The 24,624-nt window shown below is 42.5% G+C and overlaps 1 protein-coding gene across 1 annotated transcript; it reads right to left on the bottom strand.

Moving 5' to 3' along the window:
• Positions 1-480: 480 nt before the first annotated feature.
• On the bottom strand, positions 481-23,644 carry ZNF449 (zinc finger protein 449). The gene is made up of 5 exons (XM_047082131.1): positions 23,319-23,644; positions 21,173-21,621; positions 19,384-19,588; positions 3,594-3,707; positions 481-3,402 (listed from the first exon to the last, which is right to left on the bottom strand). Exons 2-5 carry the CDS (start codon positions 21,524-21,526, stop codon positions 2,519-2,521), a joined length of 1,557 nt encoding a protein of 518 aa, XP_046938087.1. The 5' UTR covers positions 21,527-21,621; positions 23,319-23,644; the 3' UTR covers positions 481-2,518.
• Between the last annotated feature and the right edge of the window lie 980 nt (positions 23,645-24,624).

Genomic DNA, 24,624 nt, shown 5'->3' with positions numbered 1-24,624 from the left:
GGTACTGGTTTTTGCCCTTCGTAGTAGGTAGATATTTTGCCCTTACCTTTCTGAAATGTTCAGAAATTTAATCAGACACAGCCACACAATGTTCTAACTAGGATGTCCGTTTCCAAGATTTCACATATTTCTTGATTTGATGTCACCAGTACTTATTGGTGTGTGTTACATATGGGACAGTATCACAAGGCAACAGGTAACGGATGTTCTCTACCCTGCAAAACCCGGCTATGTGTGTATGCTACAGATGAGGGGGAGGATGTGGCTCACACTATGCTCACAACTAAGCCCACTAGCTAAACTTGCCTGTAGGAAATGCTCAGAATGATGCGTGAAGCCGGCACCACGGCCGCAGGGAGTAAAGTGATCCCACCTTTGGGTGGGAGCAGCAGTCAACTGTGGCACTTGCTGCCATAGCTGTCGGAAGTGCTTCCGAGTTGTTCAAACCATCAGTTAATGGGATTGAAGCAGGAAGAGCATACACATTTCCACTTTATTAAAATATTGCATAGATACAGAGCAGTTGGGCACATCCATTCTAAGGCACTGTTCTGGTTTGAATGCAAGTCCACAAGAGAGAAAAGAGAAGCCATTACATTCCGTATTTTTCATCTCTACATTCAGACTCCTCCTGTGTTACATGTTTATTGCTACCGGGATGTCAATTTTAACCCCACACTTATAGCAGCATCATACAGGGACCTGGATGACAGGAATTAAAGATACGTCCTGGTTGTAGCACGTGATATGCTTTGGCACTTAATTACAAACTCTCTTGCATTGTTCTCCATTTATTTCCCAACTCTTGTTTAACTAACGATACTATAAACTCCTTATGAACCGGACTCACGGATTCATGTCTTTACTAGTTTCCATTAAGCCTAGAACAGGACCAATTAGGCACAGAGTACTTGCCCCCGAAATACTTATTTTCAACATTACTTCCGAGAACTTCAGTGGAATAGAACAAAATGCACTTTCCCTACTCCTAGTTTAGGGAAAGAATGACTGGTGTCTTCATAAAGGGAAAATACTTGAATGTCCTACTTCTTGTATTTTATAACAAGGAACTAGGCTGAATGAATATTTTCATGTATTAACAGCTATAACTGACAAAGAGCGTGCCTCCCTTGCTACAGGAATTTGAGTCCTTACCACGATTATACAATGTTTATATAAGTAGCAATATGCGTGTGTGATTATAACTAAAATTCAAAGAGGTTGAGAATCACTGAATGACTGATAAATTATCTCGATTGGTGACCCTCACCTCCTTAAAATGATGTGTGTTATATAAAAAAAATGTATATACGTAAAGAATTTTTCATAACACCCTTGAAAACAACTGAAGATAACTAGGCTTGGGAGCAACAAAACTATACTGATAGCTATAGAAATGGTTAAAGGCGGTGTGTTCCAAGGAATGTTTGCAGAATACTAGTTCTGTGGGTTATTACCGGGTATACATGAAAAAGGGTTCTGGGCGTCAAATAAGTTTAGAAAACACTCAGCCAAAAGAGGTGCTTTTTCTGCCTTTACCGGAGGACCTCTCAGAGATCCTTGTATGCTGATGTGCATTGTGCATCTAGAAAAGTGGAGACAGCAGGGATTCCCGCACTTATTTGTAAAATATCTTGTAGAACTAAGTGCTCTATGACACACGGTTAGGGGGACACTGAATTAAAGAATGGGCAAAATCTTAAAAGCACGGAGAGACACATCGGTGAATACCAAAGGACAGTAAAAAGCCACAGACACTGGTTTCGCAATCTAAATTAAGTTAGATTCTACTTGTATGACATCAATTGTCCAAGGGATTCTTCCACAAAGAGCTTAGTTATTCTGTGAACAAAATAAATCATCAAGTTGATACTCAGCTCTAAGCAGCATCACCCCAGACCGCCAACTAAACAGACTAGCAAACTTTGCAAAAATTCATAAGTAAAGGTTAAAATCTTAATTTCCTTCGACATAAACAATCTCAATGGAAATAACCCAGTTCTTACCAGGCAAATGTGTTCTCGACACATTTTTATTATTTGACAAAACACACTGTCTCCTTGCTTACTACTTAGAGGACACATAGAAAGCTTTGCACGAACATCATCCCCTTTCGTAATGACAGCAGAATAATTATGGTGCTGCTTTAGTAGTTATGTTGATAGACATGATCATCCATCATATTGACCCTACTCTGAAAAGGATTGTCATCAATTCTATGCTTTATGCTTATATCTATGACATAGTTGGCTTAGGACACAAAACATTTCATTGTAAAAAAAAAAAAAAAAAGGAAGAGAGACAGCATAAATCAAATCTGGGAATGTTGCAAGAGTAGACAGATAGTCTAGAATTCATATACTTTGGAAGAAGGGCTTTTTAAATAGTTTTTAAAACCTGTTCTCATAAGCTCAAACAAAAAGATTCTTCCAAGGCAAACAGGCTGCTGTTGGTTAACTTTTTTTTTTTTTTTTTAGTTAGTGTCAATCTCTGTGGGAACCTGTTCTCTTCAAGATTCTTAAAGAAGTCCTCTAAAGTGAGTGACCTGGTGCATAATAAGGCCTGCCCTCTGCCTGAAGCTTTTAGAACAGTGACTACACTTGTATGGCTTCTCCCCTGTGTGAATTCTTAAATGAATAACAAGGCTCGGTCTCTGTCTAAAGCTTTTCCCACAGTAATTACATTTAAAAGGTCTCTCTTCGGTGTGAGTTCTCTGATGCAAAGTAAGAGCTGTCAGTCTACTGAAACTTTTCCCACAACTGTGACATCTGTGAGGTTTTTCACCCGAATGAGTTTTCAGATGTCTTTTGAGACTCGATCCATGACAAAAGCTTTTCCCACACTCAAGACATTTGTAGGTTTCTTCTTCAGAATGCGTTCTCTGGTGCCCTATAAGGTGCGACCGTCGAGTGAATCGCTTTTTACACACAGTGCATTCGTAGGGCCTCTCCCCGGTATGAAGCCGTTGGTGTCTATAAAGGTCTGAACTACGAAGGAATCTTTTTCCACACTCAGGGCATTTATGCGGTTCCTCTCCAGAGTGAATTCTCTGGTGCCCTGTAAGCTGCGACTTCCGCGCAAAACATTTTCCACACTGAGGGCATCGGTGAGGTTTGTCCCCTGGACTCTTTTTCTTCTGGGGTCTGGGGTCGAGAGGCTCTTCTAAGTTGGAATTCTCAGGTTTCTCTCCTGCAGAGGGGTTCGGATGATCTATCAGTTTTGTTAAATCTGTCTGTAGATCCTCCGGGGGACTTTCCCACTGATTTTCCAACTGTACATAGTCTTTTTGCAAAATGGGCCCATGGAGAGCATTCCCCTCTAAAGTAACAATAAATGGATACATATTCTCCAGTTTTTTCTGTTTTGAAGAATCTTCTTCATTTTCTATCCCCATCTCAAAACCTGAGAGAAGAAACAGAAACTGAAGATGTCACTGCGTCCCACAGAGAGGAACACACGAGGGAAAAGGAAGGATTGTATTAAACCACCAGCAGGAATCCAGAAACTCCTTGGTAGAATCCCAAACTCTTTACCCTGATGAAGGCCGAATTTTTCTTTTCTTTATTCCATGACGTCAATGAACCATGACTTACCTATCTTGGAGTCAAGTAACTGTTTCATTTCTTTGGAATCTTGTAGTTCCTTCACCCATGCCTCTTCTCGAGGCTCCAATGAAAAGTTCACGTCCAGCTTTGGTATTGGATACCCTGGCCATAAGAAAGATGAGAAGCAGAATAGTTTATGTCATCGAGGGTTTTCTCTGACGACATCTGGGACATGTGGCCGCTTAAGGTCTACTTTCTCCCCAATGACTATGACTCCACCCAAGATCTCTCACAAGAGACTCTCTTTTTTAAAGACGAAAACAAAACATGTGATGAGAGAACATCCTTTCATGCTCAATTCAAGGCCATTCTCCTCTATGGGAGGAGAGTAAACCATTTCTGTGTTGAAATCAACACACTACATGATTTCTATATCTAGTCTGATATTCAATTTATTCAGGTTAGAACCAAAATAGGCAGTAAATCTTCATAGAGTTTTGGCATATCTTGGCGTAAAACTGAGAAATGCTGCTATTGATACCGAGTGAAGAGAAAGCTAAAAGTTGGGGTCAGGAGGGGCACCTGGGTGGCTCAGTCAGTTAAGTACGTGACCCTTGATTTCTGCTCAGGTCATGAACTCTTGGTTCGTGAGTTTGAGCCCCAAGTCGGGTTCTGTGCTGAGAGCTCAGAGCCTGCGTGGGATACTCTCTCTCCCTCCCTCTCTGCCCCTCCCCCGCTCCTGCACATATGCACGCCCTCTCTCAAAAATAAATGCGCTGAAAAAATTAATAAATAAATGTATGCGTTATGAAACTATTTACTAGAATCTTTTCTATTGAGATTTTCAAATAAAATGGAAAATGACTAGGTTGCCAACAAGCAAAAGCAGGGTTTATGTTTATTTCAGGGGAAGTCTAGAAGTGCACTCTCTGGAAATTAACCCAAAAAACCATCCAACAGTATTTCTATCAGTCTAAGAACAACTAGAACAAGTTCCTACACTCACTGTCCCCATGTCCTACCACCTCTCTCCCCACTGACAGCTGCTGTGGCTCACATTCTCTTTCCACGACCTTTCCTCACCTTCCTCGGTCTGGCAAAGTATATTGGTCTGCAATAAAGTGTGGGATGAAAACTGTTGCCTTGAAATCTAACTGCAGGATGCTGTTTAAACATCAGCAATATTTTTTTAAACAGTAGCATTATTAAAATACATTAGCAAAGGAATGAAAATTTACGTTTCAAAACATTATGTCAAAACATAGGAAGGGGACTAAAATACCGTATTTTATAGTTTCGTGGATAAAAGACCTTTTGCAATTAAGAATGACAAACAAAAATGCATTTCAAATACAATTTTGTTTAAGTTCACTATATTGTTGAGGTGCCCAGGGTGGCTCAGTCTGTGAAGTGTCTGGCTCTTGATTTCATCTCGAGTCAGGGTCTTGCTGTAAGTGAGTGTGAGCCCCAGATCGCTGGGGCCTCTCTCTCTGCCTCTCCCCCCATGTGCTCTCTCCTTCGCTCAAAATACATAAACTTACAAAAAATGAAAAATAAATTCACTGCATTGTTTTTGTTTAGATTGCAAAGCGAAGAGTGGGATCAAAGGGTAACATGGCTCAGGTCAAACAAAACTGGGGGTTCCAGATCAAAGGAAAGCTGCCATGAGGGAAAACTGAAACTTGAAAGAGGCAGACTAGCAAAGGCCTCGGTGTAAAATGTGGATTTATAACCGAAATGTAGTCGGGGAGGTGGGTTTCCAACATATCAGGAGGAGCTCTGCGGACCTACTTCCCAATGAAACTAGTGACAATTATTAAAAATAAAAAAAAACAGGATGGGGCGCCTGGGTGGCTCAGTCAGTTAAGTGTCCGACTTTGACTCAGGTCATGATCTCGCGGTTTGTGAGTTCGAGCCCCGCGTTGGGCTCTGTACTGACAGCTCAGAGCCTGGAGCCTGCTTCGGATTCTGTGTCTCCCTCTCTCTCTGACCCTCCCCCGTTCATGCTCTGTCTCTCTCTGTTTCAAAAATAAATAAACGTTAAAAAAAATTTTTTTAATAAATAAAAAAAAAAAAAGGCACCCGGGTGGCTCAGTCAGTTAAGCGTTATTTGGGCTCAGGTCACGATCTCACAGTTCATGGGATCGAGCCCCACAATGGGCTCCATGCTGACAGCTAGGAGCCTGCTTGGGATTTTCTCCCTCCAGCTGCCCCTCTCCTGCTCGTGTTCTCTCTCTCAATAAATAAACAAACTTTTTAAAAAATTTAAAAAAATAAAACAAACATTGGTCCTAAGGGCCTACAGCAAACTAGGAAACATCTATTTTTTTTAATCTGCTAAAATTCACAGGTAATAGGGAGATTCTTTTTTTTTAAAGTTTATTTATTTTTGAGAGAGAGCCAGAGCACGAGTGGGGGAGGGGCAGAGAGAAAGGGAGACACAGAACCCGGAAGCAGGCTTCAGGCTCTGAGCTGTCAGCACAGAGCCCGATGCAGGGCTCGAACTCAACTCGGAAACAGCGAGATCATGACCTGAGCCGAAGTCAGACCTTTAACTGACTGAGCCACCCAGGCGCCCCGGTAATAGGGAGATTCTTGAGGATTTAAACCACAACAGTTCTCTTTGGTGCCTCTCCCCGCTCCACTCTACACTGGCACAGGGACCGAGGCAGCCTCTCCCCCAGACCCTTCCGAGGGCTATCTTCTTGGAAGGGGCAGGACCTCAGCATTTCTCATCCTACCCCAGCTACCCATTGTTGATTCTAAGGTCCAAACAATCGTGGCTGCAAGGTGGGGACAGCTTTTATCTGCCCAGTCTCTACTGGTGGCATGGAGGAGCCACCCTGGGTGTCCTATTGGTGACAACACTAGAGTACTCCCTGTCTGTCCTTTTAAGGCAGTTGTGATTATAAGACAGTGGTTCTAAGCCTGGAGATGCAACCCAAGAAGACCTGAGGGCCGGACCTAGTGCTCAGCTGGAAAGTGGCAGTTTCACTTAGAGATAAGCACACCATTTCCCCCACCTCCAGAGCAATGCATCAGAGATTTGGCCTCAGAGAAGCAGGCCTTAAAACAGGTAGCTCCTAATAAATTCTCAAAAAAAAACAAAAAACAAAAAACAAAAACCACCTGATTCATTTGCAACAGAGGATGAACATTTAAGCCTAAGGATATTCTAAAAAAGAGCACAGATGATAATGAAAGGCAACAGGAAAGAGTTTGATAGATTTATGGACTATACACCCTAAACCCCAGGCTGACTAGCTTGCCGAAGAGAAGTGGGGAAAAAAGACAAGCTGGGAGGAGCCCTCCTGGGATCACAACAAATCTCAAAACCTGACCTCAGGAGCTAGCCCAACAAAGGTATCTGAAATTGACTAGATTGGTCCAGGGAGAAATTATGCTCCAGGGCATTGCTGAAAACAATAGAGCAATTAGCTGGAAATTAATGGCAGGGTCAGGTCAGGGAAAGAGGCAGCCAAAGAAAGCCCTGTAAAAGTGCTGCCTTTCCAGGGTGACTGTGTGCACATCCGAGACTGTGCTCCCTGAGGGGCAACATCAAAAGGTTAACATTTCACAGTGGACTAGAGTTGACTGCAGGAACGCAGCCATTACCAAACAAATAAGCAAACAAATAACAATAACAAGCCCTAGGGAGGGGAAAGAAGGACTCCGGAGTTGCTACAATGTTTTATCTAAAATGTCCAGTTTCCAACAAAACATGATGAGCCATGCATGTGGACAGGAAAGTATGACTCATACACTAGAAGAAAAAAAAGAGTGGGGACCAGACTCTGCCTATGTGAGTGACTAGATAGTGAATTTAGCAAAGACTTCAAAGTAGCCATTATGAGTATCCAAGAACGAAACCAATCCATGATTAAGGAAGTAAATTATGAAGACAAACAGCATCACATCACATCACATCACATCAAATAGAGAATATCAATAAATAGAAAGTATAATAAGAATCCAGTGGAAATTCTGGAGCTGAAAAGTACCATAACTGAAATGAAAAATTCCCTAGAATGGCTCAAGAATGGATGTGAACTATCAGAACAATCAGTGAACTTGAAGACAGATCAGTAGAGATTATACTATCAGAAGAACAGAGAGAAAAAAAGAATGAAGGGAAGTGAATAGAGCCTCAGAGAAAAGTCGGGTACCACTAGGTGCCATTATAATAGATGCATAATGAGAGAACCAGGAGAGGGTGAGAGAAAGGAGCAGAAAAAAAAAAAAAACCAAATTGAAGAAACAGTGGTGCCAAACTGCCCAAATGTGTTGAAAACACATTCATCTACACATCTTGGAAGCTAGATGAATTCCAAGCAGGACAAACACAAAGAGATCTTCAAACAGACATATCAGAGAGCCTGGGTGGCTCAGTCAGTTAAGCATCAAATTCGGCTCAGGTCATGATCTCCGGGTTTGTGAGTATGAGCCCCACATCAGGGCTCTCTGCTGTCAGCACGGAGGAGCCTGCTTGGGATAATCTGTCTCCCTCTCTCTCTCTCTCTCTGCCCCTCTCCTGCTCTCTCTCAAAAATAAACATTTTAAAAAACCAGACATATCATAGTAGAAATCCTAAAGGTCACATAAAAAGAAGAAAACCTTGAAAGACAGCAAGAGGAAAATGACTTGTCACTTACAAGGGAACTCCAATAAAATTAAAGGCCGAGTTCTCACTAGCAACGCTGGAGGCCAGAAGACAGTGGGACAACATATTCAAAGTGCTCAAAGAAAAATGAGAAATTATATCCAGAAGAGCTATCTATAAAAAATGAATTGTGAGGGGCGCCTGGGTGGCTCAGTCGGTTAAGTGTCCAACTTCAGCTCAGGTCATGATCTCACCATTCATGAGTTCGAGCCCCACGTCGGGCTCTGTGCTGACAGCTCAGAGCCTGGAGCCTGCTTCGGATTCTGTGTCTCCCTCTCTCTCTGCCCCTCCCCCTCTCACGCTCTGTCTCTGTCTCCAAAATAAATAAACACTAAAAAAAATTTAAAAATTAATCTGGAATAACAATATTTCTAATAAACAAAAACTGAGAGAATTCATAGGCAGCAGTCTTGCCTAACAAGAAATACTAAAGGCAGTTCCTCAGTCTGAAAGCTACTGATTCCAAATGGGAATTCAAATCCACACGAAAAAACAAAGGGCACAACAAGGGAGGGTAATTATAAAAGACGGTATAAATACTAATTTCTGCTCCTTTCTTCTCTTAAAAGATTGAGAGAGAGAGAGAGAGAGAGAGAATGAACAAACAAGCAGGGGAGGGGCAGAGAGAGAGGGAGACACAGCATCTGAAGCAGGCTCCAGGCTCTGAGCTGTCAGCACAGAGCCCGACGCGGGGCTCGAACCCACGGACCATGGGATCATGACCTGAGCCGAAGTCAGTTGCTTAACTGACTGAGCCACTTAAGTGCCCCTCTTCTCTTAAAAGATTTTAAAAGCAGTGTATGGAACAATATATATGTAGTGCACTGTTGGGCAAATAATCTGTAGAAATGTAATATATTTGCCAATAACAGCACAAATGAGGTGGATGAGCGCAAAACTGTATGGGGGTAAAAAAATGACTCTAATTAATAACTAAAATCCACAGGAAAGATGAAGAAAACCGGAAATATAAATAATGTTAATACAACAAAAGTCATAATATCTATTTGTATTTCTTTCTTCTCTAGCTCTTTTAGAAGGCTTAAAATTATATAAAGTAATATCTTTAACAATGTATTTTTGGGTTTCTAACATTTTTTGAGGTTTTAACATTTTTAATGCAATATGTATGATAGTAACACCACAAAAAAGGAAGAAAATAGAGGTATATATAAGAAATATTTCTATATTTTACTAGCATGAAATTAGTATAAATCTAAATCTGATTACGTTAAGATGTACATGCTAATCTCTAGAGTAACCACTAAGGAAATAATTTTTAAAAAATAGTGAAAATTGATTTAAGTAAAGTGCTACATTCAAAACATTTACTCAGTGCAAAAGAAAGCAGCAAACGAAGGACAGAGAAACAAAAAAGATATGAGAAATATAGAAAACAAAAAGTAAAATCGCAGATGTAAATTACACCATATCAAAAATCAGGTTAAACATAGATGCATTAAACAACTCAATCAAAAGGCAGAGATCATCATACTAGGTTTTAAAAATCCATCTACGGGGCGCCTGGGTGGCGCAGTCGGTTAAGCGTCCGACTTCAGCCAGGTCACGATCTCGCGGTCCGTGAGTTCGAGCCCCGCGTCGGGCTCTGGGTTGATGGCTCAGAGCCTGGAGCCTGTTTCTGATTCTGTGTCTCCCTCTCTCTCTGCCCCTCCCCCGTTCATGCTCTGTCTCTCTCTGTCCCAAAAATAAATAAACGTTGAAAAAAAAAAAATTTAAAAAAAAATAAAAATCCATCTACATGCTGTCTACAGGAGACACACTTTAGATTCAAAGATACTCACTGAAAGTAAAGGGATGGAAAAAGATATATCATGCAAATAACAACCACAAGACAGCCAGACTGATTACACTAACATCATACAAAATGGACATCAAAACAAAAAAGTTTCTAGAGATAAAGAGGATCAGTTTATAATGGTAAAATGACCAATCAGGAAGATACAACAATTCTAACCATACATGCACTTAAAAACAGAGTACCAAATACATGACTGCAAAAACTGACAGAAAGAGTAAAAGAAATAGACAATTGAGCAGTAGCAGAGACTTAAATACCTCTTTGCACTACTGGATAGAATATCTAGGCAGAAGATCAACAATAGAAGACAAAAAATTATAATCCTACTAAATGTCACAGACATTTATAGAACATTCCACCCAAGAAGTACAGAATATGTGTTCTTCTCAAGTGCACATGGAAAATTCTCCAGGGCAGTCAAGATGCTATACCATAAAACAAATGTTCAAAAATGTGAAAGGATCACAATTACAAAGTATATTCTCCCACCAAAATGGAATGAAGTTAGAAAAAAATAACAGAAGGGTGCCTGGGTGGCTAGGTTGGTTAAGTGTCCGACTCTTGATTTCAGCTTAGGTCTTGATTTCAGGGTTCTGAGTTCAAGCCCTGCATTGGGCTTCACGCTGGGTATGGAGCCTACTTAAAAAAGAAATAACAGAAAGAAACTTGAGGACTTCATAAATACAAGGTCATTAAACAACACACTCTTAAATAAATAATCATAAAAAAATCAAAAGAGAAATTAGAAATACTTTGAGATAAATGAAAATGAACACACAATATACCAAAACTTAGGAATGTACCTAAACCACTGCTTAAAGAGAAATTTATAGCTATGAATGCCTATATTGAAAAGAAAGAAAAATCTGAAATTAATAACCTAACTTTGCACCTTAAAATATTAGAAAAATAAGAGCAAACAAAACCTAAAACAACCAGAAGAAAATAATAAAGATTAGAGCAGGATTTAATGAAACAGAACGGTAAAACAATAGAGAAAATCAATAAAACCAAGGTTGGTTCTTTGAAAAAAATTAACAAAATTGACAAATCTTCAGCTAAATTGACCAAGAAAAGAAGAAAGAAAACTCAAATTACTATAATCATAAATGAAAGGGGAACTATTACTACTAACCTTACAGAAATAAAAAGGATTATAAAGGAACAGTATGAACAACTGCACAGAAACAAATTAGATAAATGAAATGCACAAATTCCTGGAAACACAAAAACTACCCAAAATTGATTCAAGAAGAAATATAAAATCAGAATAGACCTATAACAAGTAAAGGTACTGAATTAGTAATCAAGACACTTCTTACAAAGAAAAGCCCAGGTCTGGATGATTCAGTGGTGAATTCTACCAAACATTTAAAGAATTAACACCGATTCTACATAATCTCTCACTGAAAACAAAAGAGAATGGAACACTTTCCAACTCACTGTACTGGCATAAGGAAAGAAACATGTATCAGTGGAATAGAATTGATAAGCCAGAAATAGCCTTGTCATTTATTGTCAATCCATTTTTGAGAAAGGTACCATGACAATTCAATGGGGAAAGAATAGTTTCCTCAACAAATGGTGCTGGGCCAACTAGATATGCACATGTAAAAGAATGATGCTAGTCCCATTTCTCACACCATATACAAAAGTTAATTCATAATGGATCAATGATCTAAATTTAAGAGCTAAATCCACAAGACTCTTAGAAGGAAACATAGGTACAGAGGCACCTGGTGGCTCAATTGGTTGAGCATCCAACTTTTGATTTTGGCTCCGGTCATGATCCCAGGGTCATGGGATTGAGCCCTCTGCTGGGCTCTGCATTGAGCCTGGAGTCTGAGTAAGATTCTCTCTCTCTCTCTCTCTCTCTCTCTCTCTCTCCCTCTGACCCTCCCCTGACTCACGCTTTCTCTCTCTCTTAAAAAAAAAAAAAGAGGGGCACCTGGGTGGCTCAGTTAGTTAAGCATCTGACTTTGGCTCCGGTCATGATCTCACAGTTCGTGGGCTCAAGCCCCACGTCCAGCTCCACGCTGTCAGTGTGGAGCCTGCTTGGGATTCTCACTATCTCCCCTCTCTCTGCCCCTCCCCTGTTCGTGCTTTCTCTCTCTCTCAAAAGAAATAAACTTAAAAATATATTTAAAAAAAGAAGGAAACATGGCTATAAATCTTCATGACCTTGAATTAGGCAACAGTTTCTTAAATGTGACATCCAAGGTATAAACAACAAAAGAAAAAAAACAGAAATTCTTCACAAACACATCCAAAAAATAGAAAAGGAACAAAGACTTTCCCACTCAGTCTATGAGGCCAATAGTACCCTGATAACAAAACCAGATAAAGACAGGACCAAAAAAAAAAAAAAAAAAACACCTACAGACACTATCTCCGATGAAAATAGATATAAAAATCTTCAACAAAATACTAGCAAACCAAATCCAGCAACATATAATATGAATTATACACCAGGATCAAGTAATAGTTGCATCAGGAATGCAATGTTGGTTTAACATTCAAAAGTTAAGGAAATACACCATTACAAGAGAATAAAAAGTAAAACCATGATCATCTCAATAGACGCACAAAAAGCATGTGACAAAATTCAAGAGTTTTTTTTGATAAAAACACTCAATAGTCCATGAATAGAAGGGAACTTCCTCACCCTAATAAAAGGAATCGAGGAAAGGCCCACAGCTAACATCATAAATAACAGTAAAAGACTAAATACATTTCCCCTGAGATCAGAAACAAGACAAGGATGTCCGGTCTCACCACTTACATTGAATATTGTACTGGAGGTTCTAGCCAGGGTAATTTGGCAAGGAAAGGGAAGAAAAGGTATCTAGATTAGAACAAGATAAGTAAAGCTATCTCTTTTTTCAGATGACATAATCTTTGATATAGAAAATCCTAAGGAACCCACTAAAAAATAATTTGAACTATTAAACAAGTAGGATTACAGGACTCAAGATCAATATGCAAAAATTAATTATAATCCTATAGAGAGAGATATTAAGTTTATTTATTTTGAGAGAAAGAGAGCACATGCACAGGAAGGGCAGAGAGAGAAAGGGAGAGAGAGAATCCCAAGCAGGCTCCATGCTCAGTGCATAGCCCAATGCGGGGCTAGAATTCACAAACCGTGAGATCATAACCTGAGCTGAAACCAAGAGTCAGATGCTTAACCGACTGAGCCACCCAGGCGCCCTGTAATCCTATATATTTTTAATGAACAACCCAAAAATGAAATTAAGAAAACAGTTCCTCTGGAAGAACTATTAAAAAGAATACTTGGGAACAAATTTCATAACAGCAGTGTAAAAACTTATACTTGGGCAACTATAAAAAATGTAAAAAGGGGCGCCTGGGTGGCGCAGTCGGTTAAGCGTCCGACTTCAGCCAGGTCACGATCTCGCGGTCCGGGAGTTCGAGCCCCGCGTCAGGCTCTGGGCTGATGGCTCGGAGCCTGGAGCCTGTTTCTGATTCTGTGTCTCCCTCTCTCTCTGCCCCTCCCCCGTTCATGCTCTGTCTCTCTCTGTCCCAAAAATAAATAAACGTTGAAAAAAAAAATTTAAAAAAAAAAATAAAAAAAAAAAATAAAAAAAAATGTAAAAAAAAAAAAATGAAAGAAAATCTAAATAAATGGAAAAGCACCACATGTGTATGCATCACAAATTTAACACTGTTAACATGGCAATACTCCCCAAACTTATCTACAGATTCAACACAACCCCTATGAGAATCCCAACTGACTTCTTTGTAGAAACCGATAAGCTGATGCTAAATATCACATGGAATTGTATCAAACTCAGAACAGCCAAGACAATCTTGAAAAACAAAAGCAAAGTTGGAGCCCTCACACTCTCATATTTCCAAACTTACTGGAAAGCAATAATAAAGACAGTGTGGTATTTCCATAAGAATAGACATATAGAGGGGCGCCTGGGTGGCGCAGTCGGTTAAGCGTCCGACTTCAGCCAGGTCACGATCTCGCGGTCCGGGAGTTCGAGCCCCGCGTCAGGCTCTGGGCTGATGGCTCGGAGCCTGGAGCCTGTTTCCGATTCTGTGTCTCCCTCTCTCTCTGCCCCTCCCCCGCTCATGCTCTGTCTCTCTCTGTCCCAAAAATAAATAAACGTTGAAAAAAAAAAAAAAAAAAAAGAATAGACATATAGATCACTAGACTAGAGCTGACCGTCCAGCAGTAAACCCATATACCTGTAGTCAACTGATTTTGGACAAGAGTTTCAAGTCCATTCAATGTGAAAAGAATGAGCCTTTTAGCAAACCATGCTGAAACAACTGAATATGCGAGAATATATGTAAATATACATATTATTTGGGCCGCTACTGTGCAACTTATACAAAAATTGATTGAAAATGAATCAAAGCATTAAATGCAAGCTAAAACTATAAAACTCCTAGGAGAAAATTTAGGGGTAAATTTTCATGACCTTATATCAGGCAATGGTTTCTTAGGTATGACATAAAAAGCACAAGCAACAAGACAAAAAATAGTTAAACTGGACCGCATCAAAATTAAAAAAAAAAAAAAAAGAACTTTCGTGCTACAAAGGACACTATTAAGAAAGTTAAAAGACAGTCACAAAACATGAAAGACTACTTATAAGTCATATATCTAATAATAGACTTTTATCTAGAATACAAAAAGATCATACACAACTCAATAATAAAAACACATATAATCCTACTTAAAAATAGGCAGGGGTGCCCAGCTGGCTCAGTTGTTAGAGCATCCAACTCTTGATCTCAGGGACCGGAGTTCAAGGCCCACGTTGAGTGTGAAGCCGACTTAAAAAAAATAAAAAAAATAAAAAACAAAAATAGGCAAAAAATCTAAATAGGCATTTCTCCAGTGAAGATACACAAACGCCCAATAAGCCCATGAAACGATGCTCAACACCATTATAGTCTTTGAAGAAACACTTCACACCCACTAAGATGGCCAGAATAAAAATCTCAGATTCTTCTCAAGTGCATATGAGACAGTTTCTGGGATGCAGATGGTATGTTAGGCCACAAATTCGTTTCTATATATTTAAGAACACAGATCTCATTCAAAGTACTTACTCTGACCACAATGGAATGAAGTTAGAAATCAGAACAGAAGGAAAACTGGAAAATTGACAAATTTGTGAAAATTAAATAACACCCTGTTAAATAACCAATGGATGCAAGAAGAAGTCACAAAGAAAATTAGAAAATACTTAAGAGATCAGTGAAAACGAAGATGCAAAGTACCAAAACTTTTGAGACATAATGAATGCAGGGCTAAGTAGGGAATTTATAGCTATAAATACTTACATTAGTAAACAAAAAAAGCCCAAAACAGTAACATAACTTTCCAACTTAAGGAACTAATAAGAAAAGAAAAACACTAAGCCCAAAGCAGAAGGAAGGAAACAATAAAGATCAGTCAGAGATCAACAAAATAAAGACCTAGAAAGACCATAGAGAAAATCAATGAAACCAAACATTGGCTTTTTTTTTTTTTTTTTTAATTTTTTTTTTTTCAACGTTTATTTATTTTTGGGACAGAGGGAGACAGAGCATGAACGGGGGAGGGGCAGAGAGAGAGGGAGACACAGAATCGGAAACAGGCTCCAGGCTCCGAGCCGTCAGCCCAGAGCCCGACGCGGGGCTCGAACTCACGGACCGCAAGATCATGACCTGGCTGAAGTCGGACGCTTAACCGACTGCGCCACCCAGGCGCCCCCAAACATTGGCTTTTTGAAAAGATGAATGAACTTGACAAACCTTTAGCCAGATGAACTAAGACAAAGAGACAAAGAGAAAGAAGGCAAAAATTGTTAAAATTAAAATTAAAGTCGGGATATTGCCAATCATTCTACAGAAATAAAAACAATTACAAGAGACCACTATGAACAACCGTATACAAACCAACTGGATAACCTAGATGAAATGGATAAATTACCAGAACCACAAAACCTACCAAGACTACATAACAAAGAAACAGAAAGATCTGAATAGACCTATTCAGTAAACTAGTAAAGAGAGTGAAGCAGTAATCAAAAATCTCCTGACAAAGAAAAGCCCTAGACCCGATGGCTTCACTGGTGGATTCTACCAAACATTTAGGGAAGAACTAATACAAATCTTTCTCAAACTTTTCCAAAAAAAAATGAAGGGGGGGAAACACTTTCCTCATCCTCTGAGGCTAACATTACCCTGATACCAAAGCCAGAAAAGACACTATAAGAAAATGACACAACAATATCCCTTATGAACATTGATACAAAAAACCCTGAACAAAATATTAGCAAACTGAATTCAGCAACATATTAAAAGGATTATATAACATGACCAAGTGATATTTGCTTCTAGGATGCAAGGCTGCTTCAACATATGAAAATCGGTCAATGTAATATACCACCTTAACAGAATGAAGGGAAAAAAACACACCATTTCAAATGATGTGGAAAAAGCATTTGACAAAATTCAACATCCTTTCATGATAAAAAAAAAAAAAAAACCACTCAACACAATAGGAACAGAAGGAAATTACCTCCACATAAATAAAAGCCATATATGAAAAACCCACAGGGAACATCACACTCAGTGGTAAAAGGCCGAAAACTTTCCCTCTAAGTTGAGGTAGAAGGCGAGGATGCCTCACTCTGTTCAACACAGTACTGAAAGTTCTAGCCAGAGAAATTAGGCAAGAAAAAGAAGTAAAAGGAATTGAAATTGAAAAGGAAAAAGTAAAATGATCTCTATTGGCAGATTATATGATCTAGTATGTAGAAACCTTGAAGATTCCATTAAAAAACTGTTAACATAAATAAATGAATTCATCAAAGTACCAGGATACAAAATGAACCTGCAAACATCAGTTCCATTTCTATATACTAACGATGAACAATAAACAATTCCAGAAATTATGAAAACAGTTCCATTTACAATAGCATCGGAAAGAATAAAATACTTAGGAATTAAGTACATCGAAGACTTGTACCACAAAAATGACAAAGCATTGGTAGAATAAATTAAAGAAGATATAAATAGGAGCGCCTGGGTGGCTCAGTTGGTTGAGCACCTGACTTTGGTTCAGGTCATGATCTCGTGGTCTGTGAGTTTGAGCCCCACATTGGGCTCTGTGCTGACAGCTCAGAGCCTGGAGCCTGCTTTGATTCTCTGTCTCCCTCTCTCTCTGCCCCTCCCCTGCTCGCACTCTGTGTCTCTCTCTCTCTCTCAAAAATAAATAAATATTTTTTAAAACAAAAAAAAATAAAGAAAGAAGATCACATCCCATGTTCATGGATTGGAACACTTGATACTATTAAGATGTCAATACTACCAAAAGTGATCTACAGATTCAATACAATCTCTATGAAAATCCCAATGGTACTTTGTTTGCATTAATAGCAAAACCCATACCTAAAATGATATGGACTCTACAGGGACGCCCAAACAGACAAAAATTCGTGGAAAGGAAGAACAAAGCTACAGGACTCACACTTCCTGATTTCAAAACTTACTAGCATATAGACTAATGGAATAGAACAGACAACCCATACACAAACCTTAATATATATGGTGAAATGGTTTTTAACAATGACACCAAGATTATTCAACGGAGAAACAATACTTTTTTCAACAAATGGTGCTGGAAAAACTGGATATGTGTGTGCAAATGAATGAAGTTAGAACCTTACATAACAGCACGTGCAAAAATTAACACAAAACAGATCAAAAACCTAAAGTCAGGACCTAAAATTATGAAACTCTTAGAAGAAAACATAGGGGAAAGCTTCATGACACTGGATTTGGCAATTATTTCTTGGATATGACACCTAAAGCATAGGCAACAAAAGAAAAGGTAGACACAGAGTAGCTCATGAAAAATTTAAAAATTTACCCATCAAAAGACAGTTTCAACAGAGTAAAAAGGCAACCCACAAATGGGAAGAATATTTGCAAATCATATCTGATAAGGGATTAATATCTAGAATATATAGAGAATTCTAAAATTCAACAACAAAGCACATTCCGTTTTTGAAAGGTACAAAGGGAAATAAACTTTAAAAAAAAATGGGGCACCCGGGTGGCTCAGTCGGTTAAGTATCCAACTCTTGGTTTGGGCTCAGGTCATGATCCCGTGGTTTGTGAGTTCGAGCCCAGTGGCAGGCTCTATGCTGACAGCATGAAGCCTGCTTGGGATTCTCTGTCTCTCCCTCTCTCTGCCCCTCCCCCACTCATGCTCAGGCTCACGCTCCCTCTCTCAAAATAAACAAATAAACCTTACAGAAAAAGAAATGTTCAAGGATTTGAATACACATTCTCCAAAGAAGATATACAAATGGCCAATAAGCACTTGAAAAGATGTTCCATGTCACTAACATTTGGGAAACACAATTCCAAATTACAGTGAGATACCACCTCACATCCAATAAGAATGCTACTATCACAAAACAGAAAATAACAAGTGTTGATGAGGATGTGGACAAATTAGAAAAGTTACGCACTATTGACGGGAATGTAAAATGGTACAACTACCGTGGAAACCAGTGTGGCTGTTCCTCAAAAAATTAAAAACAGAATTGCCGTATGATTCAGCATTTCCACCTCTTTTGGGTAGTTGTATACCCAAAAGAAGTAAAAGCAGGGTCTCAAAGAGATATTTGCATACTAGCTAAAACATGGAAGAAAACTAAGCATACATTTATGGAAAATAGAGAAAATGCAGTAGGTACGTACAATGGCATATTATTTAGCCTTTACTTGGACGGAAATACTGCCATATGCTACAAAATGGATGAACCTTCAGAACATGTGTTAAGTGAAATAAGCCAGTCACAAAAAGACAAATAGTGTATGATTCCATGTAGATGAGGTACGCAGAGTAGTCAAATTCATAGAGACAGAAAGCTGACTGGTGGTTTCCAGGGCTAGAGACATGGGCAATTATTTGTTTAAATGAGTATGGGGTTTCAGTTTTACAAGGTGAAAACAGTTATAGAAACGGATGTTAGTAGTGGTTTGACATTAACAATGCACTCAATACCACTGGACTATACACGTCACAACGATTAAGAGGGTAAATTTTATGTTACGTGCATTTTCTAACAATAAAAACAACTGAAAAGGGGAAAACAGGCTTCTTGAGCAGGGTCATTAGCTTACAGGGTTTTTAATCCCATCTGACGTACCCGTGCTTTGTTCTCGGCTCCTCCCAGAGAGGCGTCCCTCCTCCCACGCGGCATCACAGTGGTCCCCTTCCATCCAGCAGTGGGTGTTTCTGACCCACCCCCAGACCTGGAGAGCGCTTCAGCTCTCAAAGTACAAACCTCAGAAAGGAAATAAAACCCCTGCCTTACCGGGGTCCAGGAAGGGCTGGCACTCCTCAGCGGCACCATAGCTCAGCTCCTGCAGCCCTGCCTGTGGGATCCAAGGCTCTGCCACTGGGCCCTCCGGGGCAGGTCCCATTACTTGGAGTGGGGGTGACTCCAGGTGGATGTTTGGTGGTACGTGTGCCGTTCCCACCGGTGCCAGTTCTTCCAAGAGCATTTCCTGCCTATCGATCTGGGGCAAATGGCAGAACCCATCACTCTAAAGTCTAGACCAGCAATGCCCGGTAGCGACAGTGTGACCCGTGTACGTCATTTTGCTTTTGCAGTACCCGCATAAACAAAGAAGAAAGCGGTGACGTCAATCTTAATAACATGCCTCGGTTAACCCAGTACCGCTAAAATACCCTACGTTCAGAATGTGATCAACGCCAACCATGACTAGGGAGATATCTCACCTACTTTATTTCTCATGCTCAGTCTTCTGAACGTGGCCAGCATCTTCCACTTAGAGCGCATCTCAGTTTGCACTGGCCACATCGCTAGCGCTCAAGGGCCACCCACACTTGGCTGGTGGCGGCCGTACTGGGCAGTGCACGATTAGGCCACAGGCACGTAAAATCTGCTACCGTAAGCCAAACCCAGAGGACAGAGAGAGGAAGGGAAACCATAAATTCCTTACGCCCTGGGGCGGGCGCAGGAAATTTTGCAAGGCTCCGGTTCAGTGAGGCTCACTGCACAGCCCCGTCAACACACAACACCGGGCACCTCAGGCCCAACTCGAAGCCCTTTCTCCCTCCTGCCACAGGTTCTGCCCTGTGCCCTTCTGAGCAGGGGACAGTAGCGCCACCACCACAGGGTGACGTGGCATGAAGGCAGGTGGCCGGCGGCATTCAGTGGGCAGAGACGGGAGTATATACCGTTCACGGTGCGGCACTGCTCCGGGTCCCCGCCAACTCTGTAGTTCCCCCTCAAACTTCCATCCAGGTAAAAAGAACCTGTCAAGGACTTCACGCTGTGGCTCATATACACACCAAATAGTTTTGCATATGGTAGCGTGACCTGAATTTTCTAGGAAAGCCCTACCTGGGAAATCAGACCACCACTGTATTCCTTGTTGTTCACATTGACTGACACTCGTTGCCACTGTGGAAAATCACACGACCAGCGGTGCCACCCAGTGTCTGAGCTGTCCCAGTCTGAACTGGTGGCTGTCGCCTTCCCGGTGACTTTATGCACAGATGCGGGCATCTGACAACTTCAAGTCTTCTGTGCAGTCAAGCCCGAAAAGGGAGTGTGTTCAAATGCTGATTCGGTTATGGCAAACTATGTCCCCTTTCCTTGATATCCTTTCTAGACTCCACCTGACCCGGGCTGGCAACATTTTCTTATAGTCATATATTAAATAATTTACACTTTATGGGTCATGTTGGTCTATCACCTACACTTCTTGTATTTAACAACCTTTTAAAAAGGTAATAACCATTATTAGCTCATGGCCTGCATAAAAACAGGCCTGGCGCTGCATTTGGCCCACAGACCACTTATTGTAGTATTGTTTTTGATTTTGTGTGTATGTAAGGTTACATTATATGTAAATTTCATTTCAGGACAGCAGAAGAGACATTGCTAAGTATTTGTTACAGAACAGAAGCTGGGTTTAATAGTTGAGAATCACGGAACCATATGCCAATTCCAGCAGAAGGAAAAAATGAAAATCATTTCAGGGAAAGCGCGGGGTTGGAATTGAAATGTCTGATCTGGTATCAGACGTCTCTGCTACTTCTGTCTAATTACCAAGATCCCCAACTCTTCTCACCTGCTGATCTGGAATCTCAAGTTCTCTCTGTAAGTCTTCTATCAGCGACACAACTCTTTCTCTATTCTCTGGGCAATGTTCCCTCACCCAGGTCTCTATCTCTGTGGGCAGGATGGTTAGGAACTGCTCCAACACCAACAGCTCCAGGATTTGTTCCTTAGAGCGCATCTTTGGCTTGAGCCATTGACAGCAGAGCTCCCAGAGTTTGTTGAAGGCTTCATGAGGCCCGGCTGCTTCTTTGTACTGGAACTGCCTGAAGCGCTGGCGGAAGACTTCACAGTCCGCGTCATAGTCTTGAAACACAGAGCCCTGATTCAAGGAAGCCTGGATTGCACAACCCAGGGCCACAGCCATCGCCCCCTTCTGGCCGTGTGCAATTTCTCTGGGGCCTGCAGTCTCAGATTCCAGTATTTCTTTGTGTACGTGTGTCAAGGGGGAGCCACCCACAGCTGAGGACCGGACAAAAGGAAAGGAGAAACAGCAGTGATTACCAGAAGCCATACTTACTTCCCTTAACTTGTTTACATTCCGCCAAAGCCCTAAAGCAGCAGACCTTAATCTTTTCTGGTGATTCTGAGAATCTAAGGAAGGCCAGGGAATCACTTCCTAGAAAAATACACATACACATCTAACGCTGCATCCATTTTCCAAACATTTACAAAATGTTCTACGCCCTACACGGACCCTCTAGAACCGTGCTGCCCAATATGGTAGTCACAAGTCCCATGTGGTAGATTCAGTTCAAAGTCATTGAAATTAAAAATGCAGTCTCTCATTCATACTAGTCACATTTCAAGTGCTCCACAGATATCGCTGTAGAAAGTTCTACTCGATAGTGCGACTCTAGAATTCCGTGGACCCAAGGCTAAGAACCTCTTCCCTTAAATGAACCACCCTAGATGTGCTGCCCTGTGACTATACTCCCAAGCGAATACAAGCTATTTTGTGTCTCTGAATATATACAGGCCACAAAAGAAATAGGGGAGCAGTGGTGAACCACCCTGAAAGTCCCTGTGCTATTGGAACCCTTGGTTGCCTTGAATAACAGGCATCTTAGGAGAACCACACCTCCAAAGGCTCCAAATCCGCAACCTTTCATTCTTCTCCACTCAAGGCGTGTGGACTTCAGCCCACATCAGCGTGACCCTCATCCTGCTATGGCATGCCTGCTGGCTTTCTCATGAGAAAAATACACTACATCAGGGCAGGCCATCAGCCATCTGGGCTGCATTAATTCCGAAGGCCACTGATGGCATTCATGTTGCTAAGTCCAAGTGCTGTTCTCGGCTTCCTGCATTTATTAGGTCAGGTAGCCCTCACCCAAAGAGAGGAGGTGGGGACTAGTATTATGCCATGAATTCAGATGAGGGAACTGAAAGTTGAGGCTCAGGAGGACTGAATAACTTGTCCCATGTCACCCAGTAAATGCCAGACAGAAATGGTGACAAGGTTAGAATGAACAGATTCCTGCAACGCTCATGTCTAAAAAACATCCAAATGTTCTTAGGGCAATGCCTGAGGTCACAGACGTGTCTCAATACCAGCACCCACCCTAAGCTATGGGTCCTCTCTCTCTCTCCGCATTTGCCAAGATGCCTCAGGTACCTGTCCTCTTCCCTGGAGTGGGACAAAGAAAAAAATACTCATGATCTTCCTACCTAGTCATTCCAAATGTACACTGTGACCCTATCACCCCTTATCTCGATGGTAACCTGGACTTCAGCGGCAGACCATCCAGGCGGGATAACCTGCTCGCTTTGTGAGCCTGACACCCAGCGCTTCTGTCTGTAACATGAAAATGATGATAGCATCGATTTCACAAAATTTCCTGTGTCGGATGCAACTGCACGGAAGCGAACGACAGCATGCGGGGCACAGAGGAAGCACTCAGGACACGTTATTGTCCTGAGCACTGATTCCTAGAAAGCTTCCCCATCTCCCGCCTAGGCACCTAACCGTCGCTGGAGGGCATCCAGGAACTCGGCCGGCTGGGGCTGTGGACCCGCCCTTACCGTGCTCAGCCTGGCAGCCCGCAGCCCTCCCCAGACGCGCCGACCCCTCCACCACGTCCACCAGGGCCCTGACCGTCCCGCTGTCCCCCCGTCCGCCCTTCCGCAAAGAAACGTCACTGCACCCCGGGACTCACGGCTTCTCCCCAAAGCCGCCTGAGCGAGCCTGCTCTCACCCGGCCCACGGATAGAGAGGTGTTTGCAGAGCGGGCACTCGGAGAAAGGCGAGGGGGGACACGTCGTGGGAACGTCTAAAAGCCAGTCACAAATCGGCTGCCTGGGGCGCGAGCATGGCCCCAGCGCGCTCCCGCCCACGACGTCCCGCCGCCTCGAGGGGCGATCCCGGTCTCGGACAACCTCGGGAAGGCCCGGCCCGGTCGCAGGGAGCGGTGGTAGGGTCCCGGCCGGACAGCGGCCCGCCGCCCGTCGCTCGCCCCTGCACACGCCGCGGGGTCAGAGCTGGCGATGGACGGTTGCCGTAGCCCCAGCAGCACCGGAGCACCTCCGCCCGCGCCCGCGCCCCAGGGACGGCCACGCCCTCTGGCCGCTCGGGGACTCACCGCCTCGGCGCCCACGGCTCTCCCAGGCTCCCCGGGGCAGCTGCGCAGGGCGCAGGCGCGCGCCCGCCTTTTGGACTACATTTCCCGGCAGGCCCCGAAACACCCGCCAGCCGTCTGGGCCCCTTAGCAAGCTGACGTGGGAGGGGTCGCCACTTCCTTGGCCTCCCCTGGGCCTCCAGCCGCTAGGGAAGCCTTCCCGTTTCCGGTCTTAAGTGCCTCTGGAGCCCAGGGGCTTGGGTGGGACGTTCCCGGTTCCTATCCTAGGGAGGGCTTCTCTCCCGGTAACCCTACAGAAATCAGAGCGGTGGGGACCTCCGTTAACTCTGTTAGGTCTGGGTCACTGATTCCCAAACCTCTCTGTGCAGGAAGAATTTCTTGGGAGAGCCTGGGAAAACTTCAGATTTCTGGGCCCCTTCCCAACACCCTGAAGCACCGCAGCTTGCATGAGCTCGACAATTCGCATTTTAACAACCTTTCCTGGGCTTATGACTCTGGTCAGGCTCTCACAGATCGCAGTGGTCTTGGGCTACCTTTCTAGTTTCTTCACTTGAAGACCCGAGCTTCAACCTCGCTACCCTGTGTGCTCCTCTCTGCCTACCGCCGCCACCCGCGGGCTTCTGGGACTTTGGGTTCGCCCAGTGGCCCTGCCTCTTGTCTTCTGATTCGTGCCTCCCGAGCCCCGCGCTTAGGTCACATTTCCCCTCCTGGGTGAGTTGGCGCAAGGCCAGAGGGGATGCTGTGCCTGGGAGATCTAGTCCTCACATCGGTCCTCAGTTAGTGCTGATGGGGTTCGGACGCCAGACTTTAGTGCTGGTACTTCCCTCGTGGGACCAGGACCTAGTCCTGCGTGGGCCCCGGACGGAGAGCCTCCTGTGATTGTGCC

Source organism: Lynx rufus, unplaced genomic scaffold, assembly GCF_022079265.1.
Source record: "Lynx rufus isolate CCGP_SWC_20201006 ecotype Redwood Valley unplaced genomic scaffold, mLynRuf1.p SCAF_19, whole genome shotgun sequence".
Lineage (NCBI taxonomy): Eukaryota > Metazoa > Chordata > Mammalia > Carnivora > Felidae > Lynx > Lynx rufus.
The sequence above is the reverse complement of the archived record's forward strand: the minus strand, read 5'-3'. Positions and strand labels throughout refer to the sequence as shown.